The 21,479-nt window shown below is 39.2% G+C and overlaps 1 protein-coding gene across 1 annotated transcript; it reads right to left on the bottom strand.

The window, feature by feature from the left end:
* Window positions 1-815: 815 nt before the first annotated feature.
* IFNGR1 (interferon gamma receptor 1) lies at window positions 816-20,339 on the bottom strand. The gene is given in 7 exon segments (XM_007452044.1): window positions 816-1,370; window positions 3,225-3,352; window positions 6,057-6,246; window positions 8,178-8,350; window positions 9,537-9,700; window positions 10,608-10,728; window positions 20,255-20,339. Coding segments are annotated over 7 exon segments (1,416 nt in total).
* Window positions 20,340-21,479: the final 1,140 nt, after the last annotated feature.

Raw genomic sequence — 21,479 nt, 5'->3', positions numbered from 1 at the left:
ACCCTCTACAGCTAAATCTCTGCTTTTCCCCCCAAACAGCTTGGGACACACAGCTTGTGTGTTCTGCACACTGATTGCTAAATATTAAGATACAGATATAAAAGGACCATTTTTAAAGACTAGGCTATTTTTAGGACTATTTTAAAGATTAGAGATGAATAATTAGAAAATGATTCTATAACATTAATGGATGGAAACAAGCAAATGAATAAAAAATATTCTAGTTAACCCTGAATAAATGAATACAAAAATGAACTTTGAAGTTACTTTACTATAAAAAAATCCTTAAATGCAATGTTCCATAAAAAATATATACATGTTTTTATTTACACACTCTATTAACACTACTGATTTCAATTCAATTTGAAGTACAATTTTGAAAAGCATTCATGTTTTTTCTGAAAGTATTAGAAAAGACTATATACATAAACTTCCAAAAACAAATACCATGCTGAGGCACAGAAAGGAAAAAATCCATTTTATCTCTCGAAGTGGTTACAAAAGACCCTGGGCATAACACCTACCATTATAGGAAGCAGGGTTATTAGAGACCGTTCACTGTTACTGTTCACAAATCTAGATGGAAAGGTTCACATGTGACAGTGGTTTTTGTTTTTTTTTTAAAGACTCTGCAGTTTTCTGACCAAAAGTGACAGTGTCTAACAGGCTCTTTACACTTTTATCTAAACCATGACACTCCACTTGATTAATATCAAGAAGACACAATTTCTGAAATCATGATCTTTTCATGAAATCAAAGCAGAAAAACTGTTCAGGAAAAGCAGATCCTTCCAAGTTGGTGACCTTGGTTGATCTTATGAAAACTCTTTGGAATCTGCTGTAGGTCTATAACCAATCAAGGACTCTTTACCACCTTCATCTACAAGCAGATCCACTAACACGTGGGGTTTGTCATAACCAAAGGAGGTGGTAGTGTTTCTCAGCGTTATGGACTCTCGTCCTTCTGTCTTTATTTCAGTTTTATTACTTGGGGGAAATTCTGAGACAGAGCAGTTGTCCGATACCTCAAGGCCACTATCAGAACCATTTCTGGTGTGATACACATTTAAAGTGATGCTGCAGGTTTCAGACTGGTTACTGCTTGCATGGATAGAATTTTCTCCCTTGACTGGGGTCAGAGAGCTACCAGGGGCCAAGTCAGAAATATTTTCTTCAGTCATCACCACTTCTGTTTCACTAGAAAGATCTTCTCCGCGTTCTGCTTTTCCTGGACTGTCCTCAGTATGCACGCTTGAAATTGTCCCTGGAGAGAGCTGCTCATTTTCTATGGCAATTGGTTGGTAGGTGATGGGCGATATATATTTTGATTCCGATTTTGTCTCTGAAGAGGCACTTTTTACCACAGACAGCTAGGGGAAGAGAAATCAGTGATTAAAAATAATAAATTATTAAACTTAAGTGCTCATCCTCAAAAGAAAAATGGTCTAATGGTAATGGTTAACTAAATATACAACTGAATGGCATATGTAGGATAACAGTATAATAGAATCTGATAGTTGCCTTTTCTTTCTTTTTAATGGAAATATATTAAGATTAAAAACAATATTTTAGAATTTTTAGAAAGTCACTATCTCACCAACCTATGTTGCTTTTTGCGTACTACCTTCGACACGTATGCATGTTACATTTGTAATGGGAGTACAGCTACTTATTTTACGTAGTATTTCATCATTTGTCTTCATACTTCTAATCTTCATGGGCTCAGTAGTTTTACACTGATGGTTAAATAATTTCTCTAATACTAAGTATTAAGGTGTCCCAATTTTCACCATTTATAGAACATGCTGAAGTGAATATTTCTATACATCTTTTTATTTATGAAATTATCTTTTAAGAATTAATTCTTAAGAGAGGAATTACTAAATGTAAGAGTGTGGCATGTTTAGGATGCTACTCCTCTGTACACCCACTGTATGCTTACCTTCCCCTCAGGGCTATAATTACTTTTTGCCAGAGTAGACCAGTTTTATTACAAGGTACTAATGGATATTCAGGTTTATTTTTCCTTCTCTAGTGGGTGTAAAATAGCATACTGCAAGGTTGGTTTGTGCTTAACTACTAGTAGTAAGAATATTATAATTCATAGGTGAATTGTCTATTAACTGTTGATAGTTTTTAACCCCTCTACCTCAAGATAATGTTTCCATAACAAATTTAAATATGCCCTTTGCATATCACAGATATTTTGCCTGTCATATTTGATTTAAACAGTTATCATTCTGATACTTTTAAATGTTCTTTTCATCAGACAAAGACTTTTAAATGTTAGGCATTAAAATGTCACACTTCTCATTTAGAATCACTGTTGGGTCATCTTTCCTTCTACCCTCTAACCACCATGAAGAGTTTCTGTATTTGCAGATTTTCAAAAGCCACGCTTTCATGACACTGGGCCTTAGCACACACTGTCCCTTAGTACCTGGGTAAACTCCTATCTGTCCCTCAAGACTGTTCAGGCATCACTGTCTCTGGAAAAGCCATGACTAACCCTACCCTGCAAAAGTAGAAAAGAAGTCCTCACTGGCATGTATATAAACGTCTATCTTTGAACCTATCACACTGGACAACCACTGAATACTTATCTTTTTTCCCACTAGACTTTAAGCTCCTTAGCACTGTCTCACTGTGCCTTTGCCCCATGCATAAAAAAGCATAGTGCATAGTAAAAAATATGTGGCTTTGGATGTGTGGAAGACTGAGTTATTTATGATAGGTGACATGCTGCTGAACATCATTCTACTTTAAAAAACAAATTTTAAGAATTATCGAAAATTTCAAATTAACATTTTAGTGTACATTTGACCCTTGAGCAATACAAGGGTTAAGGGCACTGAGCGCCTCTGGAGTCAAAAAATCCACATATGACTTTTGACTCTCCAAAAACTTAACTACTAGTAGCCTGCTGTTGGCCAGAAGCCTTACCAATAACATAAATGGTCAATTCACACATATTCTGCATATTATATTTATATCTACATCTATTTCATACATTCATAACATACCTAACTTTTTCTTAATTTTTTTCTGTATTTCTGGACTATGTGGTTTGTCTGAGAGTTTTTTCAAATTCTCACAAATCTCAAAAAATCTCCAGCATATTCATTGAAAAAAATTCAAGTATAAGTGGACCCACACAGTTCAAATCTGTGTTGTTCAAGGGCCAACTGTATACAATTAAAGAAAAAAAAATTTAAATATATTACCAAGGATTTGGGTAACATGATGTTTTCTCTCTTAAATGGATTCATCTTCTTAACGAGACAACATACAACTACCAGGGCAAGTACTAGAAAGAGTAGTAAAGCAGCAACAATTGGAATCCAAACAGGATCTAAGAAAAGGGAAAAATCACAAATTGGAATTACAATGGAACACTGCTATATCCATCAAATAGTTATAAAGTCTTAGTGCTATTCTTTAACAGATTTACATATCAGGTAATTAATATGGTCACAGTTTTAAAGAACACTGACACAGAAGTCAGGAGAGATGAGTAAAAAATTACGTACCTGTCCTAGATATCAACATGATTCTTCCCAGCTTTGAGATTCTAAACTTTCTGCGACTACACTATCATGATATGATGTGGCTAAAATAACTTTTTCATAACAATTTCCTTACAGCCCCAAATACAGAGTGTTTCTAGAGTTACGCTTTTCTCTCAGTTGAAGAGGCAAAAGAAAAAAATTTTAAATATATCTCTTTAGAAATAAATTCTGGCAATGTCTCTAACTCTTAAAATAATGTCGTCCCACCCTTCTGAATTCTTAAATTGTTATTTATTTAAAGATTACAAAAACTTATAAAAATACACAGGTGTACACACACACACACACACACACACACACACACACACAGGAAAGCTGAACAGGAATAAAGGCCCCCGAATGAAAACCAGATACAACGAATAATATAAAATTGGGAAGATCTGTTTCAGAGCACAGACATCTATAATCACGGTTGTATATTTTTCTCTAATGCTGCTTTTTTTTTTTTTTTTTTGCGGTATGCAGGCCTCTCACTGTTGTGGCCTCTCCCATTGCGGAGCACAGGCTCCGGACGCGCAGGCTCAGCGGCCATGGCCCACGGGCCCAGCTGCTCTGCGGCATGTGGGATCTTCCCGGACCGGGGCACGAACCTGTGTCCCCTGCATCGGCAGGCGGACTCTCAACCACTGCGCCACCTGGGAAGCCCTCTAATGCTGCTTTTTATTTTCACAGCACAATCTTCAATATTTTTTTTCCCATAGTCCTCTCTTCCAAATTAACAGTACTCGGGACTTCCCTGGCGGCCCAGTGGTTAAGACTCTGCACTTCCACTGCAGAGGGGTGAGGCACGGGTTCGATCCCTAGTCGGGGAACTAAGATCCCATATGCCGTGTGGTACAGCCAAAAAAAACCCAAACAAATCCAAAAACAAACAAACAAACAAAACAAACAAATTAACAGTACTCTACATATTGTGGTGGTGTTTGCCCTCCTTCATAAGCATTTTATTACCTTTAATTTCTATTCTAATAATGACTCTGGAAGTTACTCAAATAAATGCCTCTATCACACCTGTTACAGGAGGTGAAAAAAATTACTACAATAGGAAAACATAAAATAACCCCATAAGAAACACTGGCACATTGCTTAGAAGCACTGAGCAGGCAGGTAGGGAATGCTGCTTATGAGCCACGATGGTGCCATCATGTGGACACAATACCAGCCCAGTTTGTAACTCAGGATTTTTTTTTTAAATAAATCTTGGGCATTTGCATTATTTCAAATTTTATGCATTAATTAGGATTTTCTTACTCCAAATAGTATAACACAAACTGGTATTAAATGCACTGCATTATTTTAAGTCACCTATTTGAAACCCTCATATAATGGTCTAAAAGTTTTTAGTATTAATTTTAGGTGTTTGGTCTGATTCTTCAGCCTAGATTTCCATTCTTCAAAAAGAAATTTGTACTGTGTTATTTTTTGTACACTTTTTTAACCTAGAAAATATGTTCTAAAAACATATGAACAATCAAAACAATTATATATAAACCCAAAGACAATCACCAAGCATGATTTATCATAGAGAAAAATCTACAAGTAATCAAAAGTCCAAAAATTGAGGAACATTAAATAAATATGATCTTCATAATAAAATGTTCTAGAGATATTAAAAATAATATTAATAAAGTATGTAAACTAACATGGAAAAATATTTATAGCATATGCTTAGGGCAGTATACAAAGTTACATATACTACATAATATGATCAAGGCTACAGAGCAAAAGAAAAAACAGGATGGAAAAAAACCACCAAACTGTGAGTAACTGAGTGTTTGTAATTTAGAACTACAGATAATTTTGTTTCCTTCTGGCTTTTTATATTTTATAAATTATCTATAATGAACATTTACATTTCATACCATGAAAAAAAAGTCTAAATTTTTGTTAGGTACCTGCCAAATGAGAATGCCAGTTCTGAAGTTCTATCATATGTATCCCCCTCACACACACAGGAAATAATAAGATAAAAATAATGATTTTAAAATGTGTTATAAAATTGACGTACAATCCATCATTTAAACCAATCTATATTTACTTTTGGATGTTAATTTCCAATGCTTGTCCAGTTCACATATCACACAATTTTAGTCAATGAACATTGCGGCTTTTAGTTTTTAAACTTACTGTCCCCATAAAGAACATTTTAATGGATATGTAACATCTTGTTATATCGGAGTAATAAACTAACATATCATTATGCATGATCCTGAAATGCAGGCATTTATGCACATGGTTTTATGTTTTTGTTATATTTTTTCTTTCCTGGGTCAAAAGGTCATCACATGGCTTTCTAAATTGGTTGCTTTGTATCTCTTAATGCCTGAAAAATGGCCTTATTTTTAATTTTGAACTTCTCTGAAGAATGGAACTACTGAGTATTTTTTAAAAGAGCAGAGGTTTACTGAAATTACAAATTGCCTCTTTTTACATTACCCTATTTTAGTGGTCACTCCCTACATTTAGGAAAAAGTGGCAAGAACTTACCTTCTGCGCTGTTATTATCAGAGACGGTAGTACAAAGTTCTTCCGACTTCTCAGTTCTAACAGCCCACGTTTCTGAGACTCCTTCTGCTGAAACACAGTACTCAGAATTCAGCGAGGACACAGGAATACTTAAGAAGCACTGAGTCTCATTACAATCATCTTCTTTCTTTATGTACATTTTATTTGTGGTCTGGAAAGAGGAAAAAAAACAATGAAAATGCATGACTCCTTTTAATTTGAAAAGAAAAAAATCATTCAGTATGATGAATGTTGGGAACATGTCTGAAAATAGTGTTGATATCAAACAATAAGTCAATTTGCTACTTCAACATGGCATGGTGCTATATATCCACTAAAATGTTCTTTATAGAGATAATAAATTTAAAAATTAAAATAGAGATTATGAATTTAAAACTCAAACAGCAGTAACGTTCACTCTTAGTTGCCAAACCAACAAATGTTCATTAGTCCTATTCCTCTAGTGCTAGAAACTTAGCTGGTGAGAGAGAAAAGCATCTATCTCATGGTAAGAATAACACAGGTATTATGCAAAGGCTGTAGGATCTCTTGGCAGTGATACACAGAAGGGATTGAAGCAATCTCTGGGAGTTGATCACTCATTCAACCAGCCACAGTGCATGGATCACTGTGCTAGGGCCTGAGAACACAAAGGTAGGGCAGTGGTGCCTGACCTCAAATAACTTATGATGGAGTGTGGAAGAGAGATAAGAAAGAAATGTAAGAGAGTAACAAGTACTCCAAGGGGACCACTCTATGGAACAAGGAACAACCAGACCATAGAAGAGGAAACAGTCCACCTTGTCAGAAAAGATTTCGAAGGAGAGATGATATGCCAGCTGAATACTGAGTAGAAATTTTCCGAAGTAGGAAAGGTGGAGAAGGGCATTCTGTGAAAGAGCAGTGTACCTCCAGGCAACTAAGAACAGTAAGCAGTTCACCAAAGCACAAACGAAAATGAAGTTGGAAGGAACGGGGAGACAGGTAGCTGGAAATGATGCAAGAGGCCAAATCATGAAGGCCTTGCAGGCCATGCCATGGAAGAGCATTTAGATATTATTTTGTAGCTGATGGGGATTTGTTAAAGAGTTTTAAGCAGTGAAGTAATATGGTCAGATCTGCACTTTAGAACGACAACTCAGCTAGCAACCAGAGTGATGCTTTAAAACCTAAATCAGATGTCATTTTTCTGCTTAAATCTTTCCAGAGGCACAATGTCTCACTGAGAATAAGAGTCAAATCCCTCCAAAGCCCTTAGAGAAGTGGCCCCCAGTGAACTCTCTGACCTCATCTGCCGCCACGCTCTAGCCAGCCTTGCTGCTCCCTTCACATGCCTGGGTGCTATTGCCAGGCTCTGCCTGATACACTCTTCCCACATACATCCACAGAGTTCACCTCCTAACCTCCTCCAGCCCTGGCTCCAGTTAACACTTCCCGGTGAGGCCTGGCCACCCTGCTGAAAATCACTACTGCCCAGCCGCTTCTCTGCTTTGTTGTTCTCCACAGTACTTATCACTGGAGTTTTTTTTGTCTGTACTGTTCACTGCTATCTCCTGGTGCCTAGAAGGCACCAGGCATGTGCTTAACAAATATTGTTAAATAAAGGAATGGCAGTGCTGTGGAGAATGAATGGAACAGAAAAAGTCTAGTCAAGGTGTGGTCTGCACACCAGTGCTAGAATGTAATCATATCACACAGTAGTACTGTTGGTGTTTTCTTTCAAAAACAAAGATTCCAATTAGAGCTTCATATTATTTCATATCACTACAAAACTACCAATGAGGAAGAAAAGATTAAAATTATCCTCATCTTATCAGTGGAGAAATGGAAAAACACAGGTTAATATCCTAGATTAGGACCATGCTGTTAAAAGAGGCGAAGAAAAACTTAAAATGTTTGCACACGGCCAGTGTTAAAGATTAATGCCAGTACTGATTCCTTTCAGCAGCATTCATATATTTCTTTTTTCTTAGTAAAACTTATGATCCATGAGTCTTGCCTGAATATTCATGAACATACCACTTTCATTACACCACATACAGAAACAACTTATGCCAGCAACAGAAAAATTTCCATGTTGAAAAAGATGAAATAGAAACATACCTCACTTCCATTTATTCTCACAAACACGTTGTACGTGAATGTATAACAAGTATTTTCATCATCGTATATGGCTTCTGGTTCTTTTTCATTTACAGTAATTAAAGGGTGAAATATATCAACAATGATTTGGTCTTCCTTCTTTGTGATAACCAGTTTAGGTGGCCCAATTCTCCCTGAGGGGACAAAAAAGAAGTAGAATTGGTCCCAGCCTTGGCACTTCACAGTGTATGACATATCGCCACCAAAACTCAATCAACCTGCTCTTGTTCTTGTCGTTCTAAAGCAGGACCACATTTAAATCATTCCACAGATATCTAGAAGATATCTTAACTGTCCTTAGTGAATCTTGGTAAAAAGCCTTGACATAATAGAAGCTCTATGAAGTTATTTTTCCTTTATCTTTGCTCCTGTAGATTAAAAAACATTAAACAGAAAACAGAAAATGTTCTCTAAAAATCGTTTCAGAAAAGGCATTTTAGTTATCTTTGAATCCTCACTGAAGCTCTTTGTATTTCCAATGCCTATGGATATCTGGAATGAGGCTCTATAGAAGTTTGCTAAGTACATTCAATTTTTATTATGAAAATCAGAACTAGATATTCACTGATTCCACAGATATTTACTATATGTCTTTGACGTCTGGAACCTTGTAGGTGAACCATTTATCTATTCTTCACGTATTTATTGCACACCTACTGTGCTCCAGGCAGGTCTGTCTTTACTCACCAATGTATCCTCAGGAACGAGCATACTTTCTGGCACATAGTATGCCCTTGAAAAATCTGTGTGGGAAAGTCTGACATATAGATGGTATAATTATCAGGTGACAAAAGCATGGACTCTGGGGAATAAAACTACTTTAAGGGCAAGTAGAGGAGGGGCCTGTAGGGGAGAGAAAGCAGGCGCGATGCAAAAAGAAGGGGCAGAACCGAGGTGGGGGCTGAAGCTGAACTAGGATGAAGGCGATTATGGAACTCTAAAATTTTTAATGTATTAAATTGGTATTAAAATTCCCAAAGGCCTTGAGGAGTTAAGGTAGAGGGGAAGACGGAGAGCAGCTCTCACAGTCCTAGTGAACGCGACTAAGGGAGGAGTGACAGAGGACAGAGAAAGGAAGGGGTGCAGAGTGCAGACCCACACTTGCATGGGGTGGAAGTGTCACAGCTTAGAAGGGGCAAAGTGAGGGGAGCCTCTTAGCCCTATTTTGTGGGGCTTGGGAGAAGAGAAGACAGGAACTCCCTAAATTCCTCCAAATGTTTCTGGGGCATTCTGATAATTTTTAGCAACTGCTTATAAAAGCAAATATATACAGAAGACATGCGTAAGATTAAAATTTAGACATGTATACATTCCACTCACCTTCTTTGCATAAAATAAATTCTCTTGACTGTGCATAGGCTGATTCCTCTTGTCCAAGCCTAGCTTTAACTCTAGCCCAGAGAGGACTTGATGGATCATCAATTATGGAAAAGATATTACAAGAATGATGGGAGGTATTGCAGGCATCAATCCATTGCCCGTCCCTAAAATGAAGAAGAAGAAACACAAAGGTAATTTTTTTTTTTTTTTTTTTTGCGGTACGCGGGCCTCTCACTGTCGTGGCCTCTCCCGTTGCGGAGCACAGGCTCCGGACGCGCAGGCTCAGTGGCCATGGCTCACGGGCCCAGCCGCTCCGCGGCATGTGGGATCTTCCCGGACCGGGGCACGGACCCGTGTCCCCTGCATCGGCAGGCGGACTCCCAACCGCTGCGCCACCAGGGAAGCCCACAAAGGTAATTTTTATTGTTCATACATAAACTTGAACCATCCCTGTCTGTGCTTTACTTTTCATTCATAGCATGGAGCTGGTAGAAAGAGTTGAGTAAGAATAGGGTGGAGAAGCTAGACAAAGTAGGAAAACTTTACTCTTTGGTTAGAAGGTCTATAGTAAATTCATTTACAATAAAGAGGCTTAATTCAAAATAAGACCTGTACAAACCACATTCCACATGTAATTTTTAAAAATCTGTTCTTTAAGCAAATCGATTTCATTGAGTCATTACTTAATTACAGAATCCAACATGTTACAATCACTCCTAACACCTGTCAAACAATTTTTTGAAATTTTTCTTTCTATTCAACAGTACATACACTATAGGAAGTAAGAGGACTTCACTGTTTTTAATACAGAACTGTCACCTTTATTTGTCATGCCTTAAAATGTCAGAAGTTAGTGATACTCCTCTACTTCAATTCTGACAGGAAGAAGAATTAAATGGCAGGAAGTATTCTGAAAAGAACTAATTTGCATCCTTAATTTGCATTACTTCTGGAAGTCTATAAGCCGTTCAGGAAGTTGTGCCACATGGGAAGGAACAATGACGGAAGGAAACAGTCATGAAACGTGCAAGGACCTAGGCAAAAACAGAATGAAAAAGATAAAAGAGTGACACTCACCTATAGGTCATCACCTGTACGGTAAACACAGGGCTCCGGGGCATAATTGGGTAATCCCAAAATAGAACAGTATTCAAGTTATAGGCCTCAATTGTAAGATTGGTTGGTGGTGGCACTGTAAGATGGATGGATATCAGAAACTAACATTAACATTAGAAAACCTCAATATAAGAAGCCAAATTAGCCAAATATGTACTTGAAGAAAAGAATTCACCGGAATAGATAATAAATTTATTTAAATTAAGGTATTTCTAAAAATTAATTTTATTAAAAAATGTAGAGAAGTGTTTGAATTCATTTTAAATTACTGAAACAACATTGTAATGCAAGGGGAACACAAGTATAGTATGAGCAATAAATTCCTAGAATGTCTGAGGAGTTTTTATAAATAACTGCACCGCCTGTTGCAATAATAATCCTCAACTCATTTAATCACTAGAATTTTCTATCTTTGATACCACAGACTGTATTCAATGTCTAGAGAGGAACTGGCTACAAGAGGGATGGTCAATTTCACTCTAAAATACTACCTGGGCTCTCAACCCTCCACCCAGGACTATTACACACTTTTACTACCTTTTCTCTAGCACAGGAATAGATGCCTAACGATTGCCTGACGGAGCCATCAAGCATTCCAGTTTCATCAACATTTTGCTCTCTGAGGTGTGCAGGGCTTTTTTCAAAACATACCCTATATTTCTTCCTGCTTTTGCTCTTTTAAACCAATTTAGAAAATGTTTGTTGAGAAGACATGAAAGTGTCACACAAGAGAATAGGCAGAAGTCATTTTACCATCTTATAATCAAACACTACCATGACCATAATCTAGTTACTAAAAGCAGCTATTTTTTTCCCCTGCTCAGTGTAAAAGGTTATTGTCCAGCACCCCTTAAAAAATTGAACACACACATCTCCTCCCTTCCTCTCTCTCTCCCTCTTTCTTTCCCTCCTTTCCTTCCCTTCTTCACGAATGAACATGAAGGTATAGACAGAGTTCGCAATATGACCCGGAATTTAAGCTTATTCAATCTGATCTATCTGGAAAACACCACTAAACATGATGTGCTTATACGAATAAAATAAATAAATGAATAGCAATGTGGTCAGGTGCAGTGGCTTCCAAACATAACTTACCATCCTAAAAAATTCAAAAAGAGCCAAAAGTTTATACTTTTTAAAAATATCCCAGATGATAATGATGATCACTTATGTTTACACCTAGTAGACTGCTCTAATAAGAAAAATATTCCCTGGGTTGGCTATTAAGAAATCTGGGTTCTTTCCTTGCTATACTACTAAAGAGTTACTTCAGAATTCCTCACCTGTCAAGTGAGGTGTTAATTTCACACACATAGGCTATTTGCTTACTGTTGAAGAAAACACCTACTATATTTTTTCCCAAAAATTCCAATATTTGAACCCGAACTGGTACGTTGTCTTAATTTACAACTATTTAGCACCTGTATTACCGTTTCAAAGCAGAACATGGATCAAGAGTTATATGGACTAAAGGACAATTAGATTCTACTGCCATTTTTTTCCTTTTTTCTGATTTTTTCCTTTATATCAGTGGTTTTCCACAAGGGGTGATTTTGTCCCCCATGGACATCTGGCACTGTTGGAGACATTTTTGGTTCTCCTAACTGGGTGTTAGTGGTGGGGTGCTACTGGCATCTAAAGGATAGAGACTAGGGATGCTGTTGATATCTGATAATGCACAGGATAGCTTTCCACATTTTGGCAGTCCAAAATGCCACCAGTGCAGACACTGAGAAACCCTGCTTTATTATAATTTTAGGAAACTTTTTTATTTAGGAGGAAAAACTAATTTAAAAACAGAATGCAATAAGAAATCATCTCACACCAGTCAGAATGGCCATCATCAAAAAATCTACAAACAATAAATGCTGGAGAGGGTGTGGAGAAAGTGGAAGCTTCTTGCACTGTTGGAGGGAATGTAAATGGGTGCAGCCACTGTGGAGAACAGTAAGAAGATTCCTCAAAAAACTAAAAATAGAGCTACCATATGACCCAACAATTCCACTCCTTGGTATATATCTGAAGAAAATGAAAACACTAACTTGAAAAGATACATGCACCCCAATGTTCATAGCATCATTATTTACAATAGCCAAGATATGGAAGTAACTCATGTGTCCATCAGTGGATAAATGGATAAAGAAGATCTGGTGTATACATACACAATGGAATACTACTCAGTCATAAAAAGAACGAATGAAATCTTGCCATTTGCAACAACATGGATGGACCTAGACGGTATTATACTTAATGAAATGAGTCAGAGAAAGACAAATACTGTATGTTATCACTTATATGTGCAATCTAAAAACAAATGGCAGACTGTAACAAAACAGAAACAGGCTCATAGATATAGAGAACAAACCAGTGATTACCAGTGGGGGGGGGAGGGGCAAGATAGGAGTAGGGGATTAAGAGGCATAAACTATGTCTAAAATAAATAAGCTACAAGAATATACTGTACAACACAAGGAAGATAGCCAATATTCTATAATAACTTTAAATGGAGTATAATCTATAAAAATACTGAATCACTATATTATACACTTGACGCTAATATAATATTGTAACTTATACTTCAATAAAAAAATTAATGAATAGATAAATAAAACAGAATTTTTTTGATAAACCAGTACATTTTATGTTTCCCGCTCAGCGAATAGCTTTGGTTACTGTTGAAATGTCTAACTTCCGTATGACTCACCAAAGCAGCAAAACAATTTGTGCCTAAAGGTTGAGATTATGAACTTGGAAGGATGTCTCAGATTCAAGTACTCAGTAAGTACAACATGCCCTTTGATCTGCAGCCAGTGATCAGATATCTACCATTTTTCTACTCACTCTTTCTTTCTGGAATACTGTTGATGGCTGCTGGTACTTATCATCTTTGGTTCTCTAAGCAATTTCCTTGCAGGTGAGTCAGGAAGCACTGGTCTTGCCAGATTTAGCCCTGGTTTTGGTGGAGTTCCCATGGCCATACACAGCAGGGTAGGCTAAGGCCTCCTTAACAGGGTTCCTTTTTCTATGGTGTGTTCACACCTCAACTTCAGAAACAACCATCTCAAACAGCTTACATTCTATGGTTGAGGAGGAAATTAAGGCACCCCCCTCCAGGCTCAATTCAACATTGATATCAAATAATAATCACACATACAAACATAATTTTGCAACTAGATAAGAAAGAGAGGTACCTGATGTTAAGCAAACTCATAATGAATCAGAACTTCCCTCAGAAGCCATTTCTTAATTTTAGCATCTTTTGCTTCTCTCATGGCTGAGAATTTACAAACCATCAGGTCCTGGTTTCTTTTTGTTTAACAGTCCTTTCCTTGATTACTCTCTCTAATCTTATATTTTACAAGAAACAAGAAGAAACCACATGGCACCTGCAATCTGCTTGGAAACCTCCTTCACTAGGCCACTGGGCTCGCCAGGCACATTTCCTACTTTCCCTGCTACTGAAGGTGATGGTGTTGCTAAGCTTCCTGCCACTGTGTAACAAGGATCCTCTTTCTCATTTCCAGTGAAGTTCTTCACTTCCTTTTAAGCCCCCTTTAAAAAAATTATTCCCAATAGGAATGACATTTTAACTGTATGTACTCAATCTGAGATTAATTTCTGCATTTGAGGAAAAGGCATATAGAAATCAACCTGTATTCTAGAATATCAAATAAAGTGCATTTAAATTTAAGAGGTTACTGAATCATACATTATAAAATACAAACAGCAATAGACTTGTGCTACATTAGACTAGTTTTTCGCGTGAGTCAGGTGATATTTCCCATAATTTAAGTAAAAGCTTGACATGGTTAGACTAGGATAAGGACTTAAACCATAGCTTCCAAAGCAATCAAGACAGGCGGTAGAGAGGTTTCAATGGAACCAGCAAACAGAAATTACTACTAGATTATAGGAGAAACTTATGAATATTGACACCAAAGGATGTAACCTGTGGTTTTAACGCTACCAGAAGAGAAACCATGCGGTTATTAGACATCTGCCTTTGTCATCTTTGCTAAAATCTCATGATAAATTGACATGAGTAACTCGTTTTCTTAAGTTTAAGAATTGTATAACCTCAAGTTTACATGGCTACATATTCAGATAAATAAATTGAGGCTTACAGCAAACTTCTATTCATAAAAAGTTACCCTATGTCAATAAAAATATATGTAGAAATAGCAAGAGAGTGTGGAGTTAAAGGAAAGATCCTCCTAGAGTATTTCATGAAGTAGAATAATCTTGCAGATTTCCCTATCTCTTAAAAATGCCAACAGTTTTCTGTAACACGTGTTGTTTTCGGAAATGGGTTCAGAGTTATTTGGAGCATTATATCTGCATCCTATCCAGAGTAAACTTTAGCTCTTTTAAGATCTGCTTCCCAGAACTCCTCTAGGAACTAGCAGCTGAGGATTAAACACCACCAAACAAAGGAGAGAAGAATCACTTTTCATAACATTCTAAGTACAATGCAGACAAAAAGGAGAGTTCTGGTTACAACTAACTGTTTCCTGGTGATAGATATGAAAAAAGACCAAGGTAGAGAACAGAAAAGACATATGAAGATCAGCAAGTGGTGAAGCAGTGCCGCTAGATGCGGCAATGGAGGTGTCACGGAAGCCCCCAAACCAGCAGCCAGAACAGCTCTGTAATAATTACTGGGGAAGGCAGCAGAAGGGGAAGCAAACAGCTACAGGCATCTCCAGGTTTCCTCTGCATGGACGGTGACAGAAGCATGGGCTGCCTCCTGTGCTCCATCCCATAACCACCAAAAGTATCTGTGCCTCTACTGGAAGAGGCACAGCCTCAGGAGTTCACCGATTTTTACATAATAGCATTCGAAGACTAAATAAAAGATGTGTACATCTAAGGCCAAACAGCTCTGTACTCTGTAGACACCATGCGACTATGTGCTCACCAACCTCTCTATGGGAAGGACAAACTGAGAAGCATAAAGAAGTAAGGATACACGGGCCAGTAATTAAATCATTTTGGAGGATTCTAGGCCATCTGACACTACAACTCAAAAACAAACACTCTAAATTAAAGCATCCAGACCCTTTACTGAATGAGCAACTCTCAGGGAAAAGAGCTAACAACCTCCTCGTGTTAAAGATGAGGGGCCGTGGACGTCTTCACAAAGGTCTCTTCTTACACTGCAAAATGAGAAATGGCATGAGAAATCCAGGCAGAAAAAGTGAAAAACATCAAATCCGGACTTTGGCATCTTTTTCAGATATATTTATGATTATGATCTATCTACTGAATGGTTTTATAGTGCCGATAAAATAACTTTTTCTTAATGCTTTCCAACTTTTTCTCTTAGCAAGTAGCAGCGTCCTCTAGATTTAAGATGAATAAAGACATTTAAGAATTCTTGCACGTGGTGTTTCAAGCATTCATAAAAGTTTTAAAACTGAAACATATCAATATTTGGGGGCTTTGAAATGAATCACATCCATCACTTTGTGAAACTAATGGAAAAACGGTCCTTTTTCTACTTCCTTCTGTTATTCCCCTGTACCTTCAGAAAAAGAGTACCAGAACTAAGGGTTCAAGTGAGGACATCTATAATATTTCAGGACCATTTCACTTTCCATATGATAGCTCCTTAGCCGGGTCAAGACCCCTAGTATCCCTGCAGTCTCCTCTTCCTCCTGTCTGTCTTCACGTTTTACCATTCACTCTCTCTTTCTTAAAATGTGGGCCCAGAAGTAATGCACCTGATGTGAATGAAATGCTTTTCCTCCTTTTTTTTTTTTTTAAAGAGATGTGGGCATATCAAAGAGTGGCTTACACTGAACCCGCAATTAACTAAAATCCCCCCAGATCTTTCACTCAAATCACCAAGTTAGAGCTTATCCAAAAAACTTCTCCCCAGCCACTTTTCTGATCTGAAATGCAGGGTTCTATTATTGTTCCTGTTTATTCAATTTCATCTAGTTGGGTTGCTTGGCATGCCAATAAATTCTAATTGAACCAGATCCACCTAGTCCCTGAGAGAAGTCATTTCTCAAGACTAATTCCCTTTTGGACTAATTCATTCTAAGTTGAGAAATAGTTTAGGAACTGAAAAAACTAAAGAGGCCTTTTCAGTGTATGAAGAACAGGAAATAGGTGGAAGGAGTCAGCTGCTGAGCTTACTTTAAATTTCTCATATTGATCTGGATGAGTCTGTTTTTTTAAAAGCTGACACAATTTCTCATTCATAACTAAAACAATTTAATATTTAAAAATATATTTGTGAAAATAATGATGCACATAATTGAATGATAGTCACCAACATATATTGAACATTTACTACATGACAAGCTACGAGCTCAACTTTGCTGCGCATTATCTCAGTTAAGCACCAAAACAACCATCCTAGGAGGGAGGTAATATTTACCAAAAAGAGAAAAAAGGCTTAGAGAAGCTACTTAAAGACTTGACAATGTGTAAAGTTTTGTTGGTTTTAATTAACAAAAGCTGCTTAAGCATCATTTCTATGATAGTTTAATAAAAGATGGGGAAAATAAGCTCCATATATAAATAGGAACTGGAGATAACTGTTTCCTGATGACATCACAAGCATTTGCTTCAAGTAATTTTGCGTGATTTATCATACCATCACAATCACACGATGGCACTGCAAAATCTGAACAATGTATTAAATTAAATTATTTATTTAGAATGGACATGATTGAAATGGATATCTACTGAATAGTATTGGGATAATCTAAAATACACTCCCTTAATAAGAAAATTACAAGTAAACTCATTCCTTCTTGTCAGGAACTCATTTAATTCTGGTATGTCTTTCATTCTGAATCTTTGTCCAATTAAAATGGAACCGTAAATTATCCATTTAGCTTATACAGCAATTGCACTATTGCTGCCAAATTGTATAAGACAGCTCTTTAAAGGGGTTATTTTTCTCTTCAATTCTTTAGGGTTTTTTTTATATAGAAGCAAAAGGTGGATCTTTCAAAAATCCATACAAATCATGAATCAGAATAAAATGAAAAAACTGTTATTAATACCCTCTTCAATAAATATACTTGAAATGCACTGATTTAAGTATTTTGAATCTCTGAAAAACATACAGATTCCAAAGAAAATAACGAAAAATTTCGACACACCCAGAGCATTACCTAAAGTTAGAGAATGAAGAGTTGATAAGCAAGTGGAGTAAGGCCGAGTTAAGAGCCCCACCGCTGTGCTAAAGCAGGACGCTCTTCAGATAATACCCAGAGTGGAAGAACAAACCGGAAGAAGGTAGCTGACACCTGTGTTTATAAAATGCTGGAGTACAGAAGCCACAGAAGATCTTCCTGTGGGGGGGCGGGGGAAGGCAAGCAATCCTACTCCCAGGGCCGGCTTCAAGGACATACGGATTGTGTAGTCACGAGGGGCCCCATGCTCAGGAAGGCTCTGTACTCAGAAGGAAGGGCCGTGCACTTGATTTAATGCTCTGCCCTAGCCAGGAACTTCAGTCACCCTCTTCCTCTCTCCGCACGCCCAGTGAATCACCAAGTTAGGCTGGGTCTGTCTTCTAATTTCTTCTTCTTTTAAACTGCCTCTTCCCATGCTCTTCTCCCAGACTTAAGCGGCAGTCTCCTAAGTGACCTTCCTCCTTGGAGTCTACCGCCGAACTATTCTGTAAGATGAATGGTCTTTCTAAATGGCCTAGCTGATCCTGCATGAAATCATTTATCTCCTTAAAATAACCCCATGGCTGTCCACTGACTTGAGCAAGGGAGGGTGAGCCTATTATTTTGCTGGCTCAGCACCTGTACTTCCTTCAGGAACATTATTGCTCTTCTTCTGGGAAGTCTCCTACTGCCGCCACCTGGAACAACATCCTTCCCATGCAAGCTGGCGTCTGACCCAAGCTAGGCAAATCAGAGCCTTCTTCCAGGATCTGGCTATGGTGGAGAAAGCTGCAAGATGTCAAAACCCAAAAGCTGTCAACATCCATGATGCCTGCCGAGTCGAGAAGACTGCCAACACTGAGTCAGTAGTAAGAAATGGAGGGTCTGGGCACTTTTGAGGTCCAGGTTCAACTTCCTGAGGCCCAGTTGGCATCTGTACCTTTCTGTTTAACTCTCACCTGGATTCTCTGAGCCAATAAATTCCTTTTTTTGTCTGTGTGAGCCAAAGCTGTGTTTCTGTCCTTTGCTGTTACACATGACAAGGCACTTCATTAACTGGTTCCTACCTCTCCACATATCCTTTCTCCCCTTATATCCTCACACACGTACTGTACACTAAAGTGCTTAAATTATTCCACTAGTTCAACCTGCTGTTTCACAGCCTTTCCTCTGCACACACAAGTCTCTCTGCACCTCCAGTTCCAACTCTGGGGTCATCTTCTTTGTGAAGTCTTTCCTGATTCCCCTGCTCAGAGGCAGACGCCCATATCTTGCTTTCCAGTAACCTATGTGTAAATTCAAGCTCTTAACACAAAGGATTGCAACTGCCCTTGTGGATGACTAACGCCCTAGGTAATGGCCGAGTGCAGAGTTAAGAACTTGGACTCTGGAACCCAACTGCCAAGCTCCCCACTGAATAGCAGAAACTTGGTTAGACCTCTCCGTGCCTCAGTTTCTCATCCATATTTGGAGATACAACAGCACCTACTTTATAGGACTTCTGGCAAATGGTGTGATAAGATCTTAAAACAGTGCCTGATAACTGTTAGCTATAAAATCACGATCCTTGAAGGCAGAAACTAAGTAACTCCCATTTTTGTATTCCCAACACCTGGCATAATTTCTTTTTCAAGGAATGACTTATTTGTTTGCTTGAGCTCTAAACGGCAAGCCAAAGGAGAGCTAGATATGAATGGAGCACATCTAACAAGTGTCACTGAGGAAGTCATAACACAGAGGTGCAGACCCAGAGTTTGCCAAGGGTAAAGGAGGCTGGGTCTCCCTGACCCCTTCCAGGCAGCTGCTAACTGCATGCACAGAGGAGACACTCAAGACTGTCCGGTTTTCTGAAAATCTAGGTTTATCCCTTTTGCAGAAAAACTACTGATTTCACTGGAGCTCTTAATTATCATTATACCTAGCTTTAGAAAAAACATGTTTCCTGGGAAACATCAAAAAGCAGGCGGAGATAAACGAGGAACTAGGCTCATGCGAAGAGACCTACTGTCTGACAAATGGGCTCATGAGTGCACCCACTGGATCACCTCCTGACTTAACACGTAAGAGGCAGTTATTGCCTTTTCATACTTCTCTGCTGGCGAAAGAACTTCTAAGGATTCGGGGCCTACCTTACGAATATTTAAGTCATGAGCTGCGGCCACAGTGTACAACTGCTGACCAGGGAACTCACTTATTTAAAAATTAATTAAGAGAATGTGTTTTATTGTTTTGGTAACCACGGAAGGGGCCGGAGAAGGGAAGGGAAGGCTGCAAACCGCAGAAACCCTGCGTCGCCTTCCCGGCGGCCGCCCCCTTAGGACCCGAAGCCAAGGCGTCAAGGACAAATGCGAGAGTCGAGGACAAATGCGGACGCGGCTCCTCAGCGTGGGGGAGGGTTCCTGGCCGGTGGGGTTCCCTCCCTCCCCTCCCGTCCCCACCCGGTCGTGGCGCTGCCGCAAGCGACAATACCTGAGGACAGCTTCTGATCCGCGGCGCCCATCTCGGCCCAGCTTCCGGCCTGCACGATAAGGACGAGGAAAAGGAAAAGAGCCATGCTGCTCCGGACCGACTCGGGAGCTGCCCAGAACTGCGGGAGGCCCCCGGCGCGGCCCTCGGGCCTAGGCCTGGCGTCATTTCCTCCACCGCAGACCATCTCGCCAGCGGGAGGCGGAGCGTGGATGGGAATGTGGGTCGCGGACAGCAAAGCCGCCACCAGGACAGGGACGCCAGCCTGGACGGGAGGCGGGGCCAGAGTGGGTGAGGCAGGGCCGGGGCGCGAGGGCGGGGCCCGGGGCGCGGAGGCGGGGCCCGGGCGTGGAGACAGGCCTGAGCGTGGTAGTTGACGCGTGGGGTGGCTGAGTTGCGCGGAGTGGCGGAGGTGCCCGGGGAAGCGGGGCCTGGGAGGGGAGGAGGACTACAACGGGAAGGCCGCCTCTCTGGAAGCTCGGCGTTAGGGGCATGACAGTCTGTGGTCGCGACTTTGGCTCGCAGGTTTGTGAGTAACTTGGGTCCAAAAGTCATGTTCTTTCAGCTTTGCATGACCTTCCGTGATGCATCTTCCTCTTTTTGCAGTGTTCTGGACTTGCAGAACTTTGCCCTAGGCCACAATCCAGCCACAATGCTTACTTTATCTTATATAAGACTTCGGCATCAATGCGTCTGGGAACTTAGATTTTAGGGCAGAAAGAGCCCTTACATTCCTTCTCTAATCCCTGCATTCGTAGCTGAGGAGCCCGAAGCTTCGCGGGTGAAATGGTTTGTGCAAACTTGCATAGCCCAAATAGAATTGGCTCGGCCATAAACTACTTTATTCTTGGAAGAAAAATAACTTGCATTACCTTTTCAGCAATTAAATATCAAATAGCAATTTATTAAGCAGCCTCTCATCATGAGATCTTTCCTTTCTGACCACATCTCCTATTACTCTGCATCATCTCACCTATTCTACTCGAGGTGCATTGGCCTCTGCCCTTACTAGAACACTCCAGGCTTGTGCTCAGGTGTGCACATGGCTAATTATTGAACCTACTTCAAGTCTCTGCTTATTATGGCCTTCTGCAAAAATTTGAAATTGCAACCCATCTTCCCGTCCTCTTTACACTGCCCTACTGTTTATTTCGTGGCACTTACCTTCCCTCACACTCTATGATATGCATATTGATTTTATTTTTCTCCCCCTTCTAGAATGTAAGCT

The sequence above is a fragment of the Lipotes vexillifer genome, unplaced genomic scaffold, assembly GCF_000442215.2.
Source record: "Lipotes vexillifer unplaced genomic scaffold, Lipotes_vexillifer_v1.1 scaffold16, whole genome shotgun sequence".
Classification (NCBI taxonomy): domain Eukaryota; kingdom Metazoa; phylum Chordata; class Mammalia; order Artiodactyla; family Lipotidae; genus Lipotes; species Lipotes vexillifer.
This window is presented reverse-complemented; position numbering and strand designations above follow the sequence as displayed.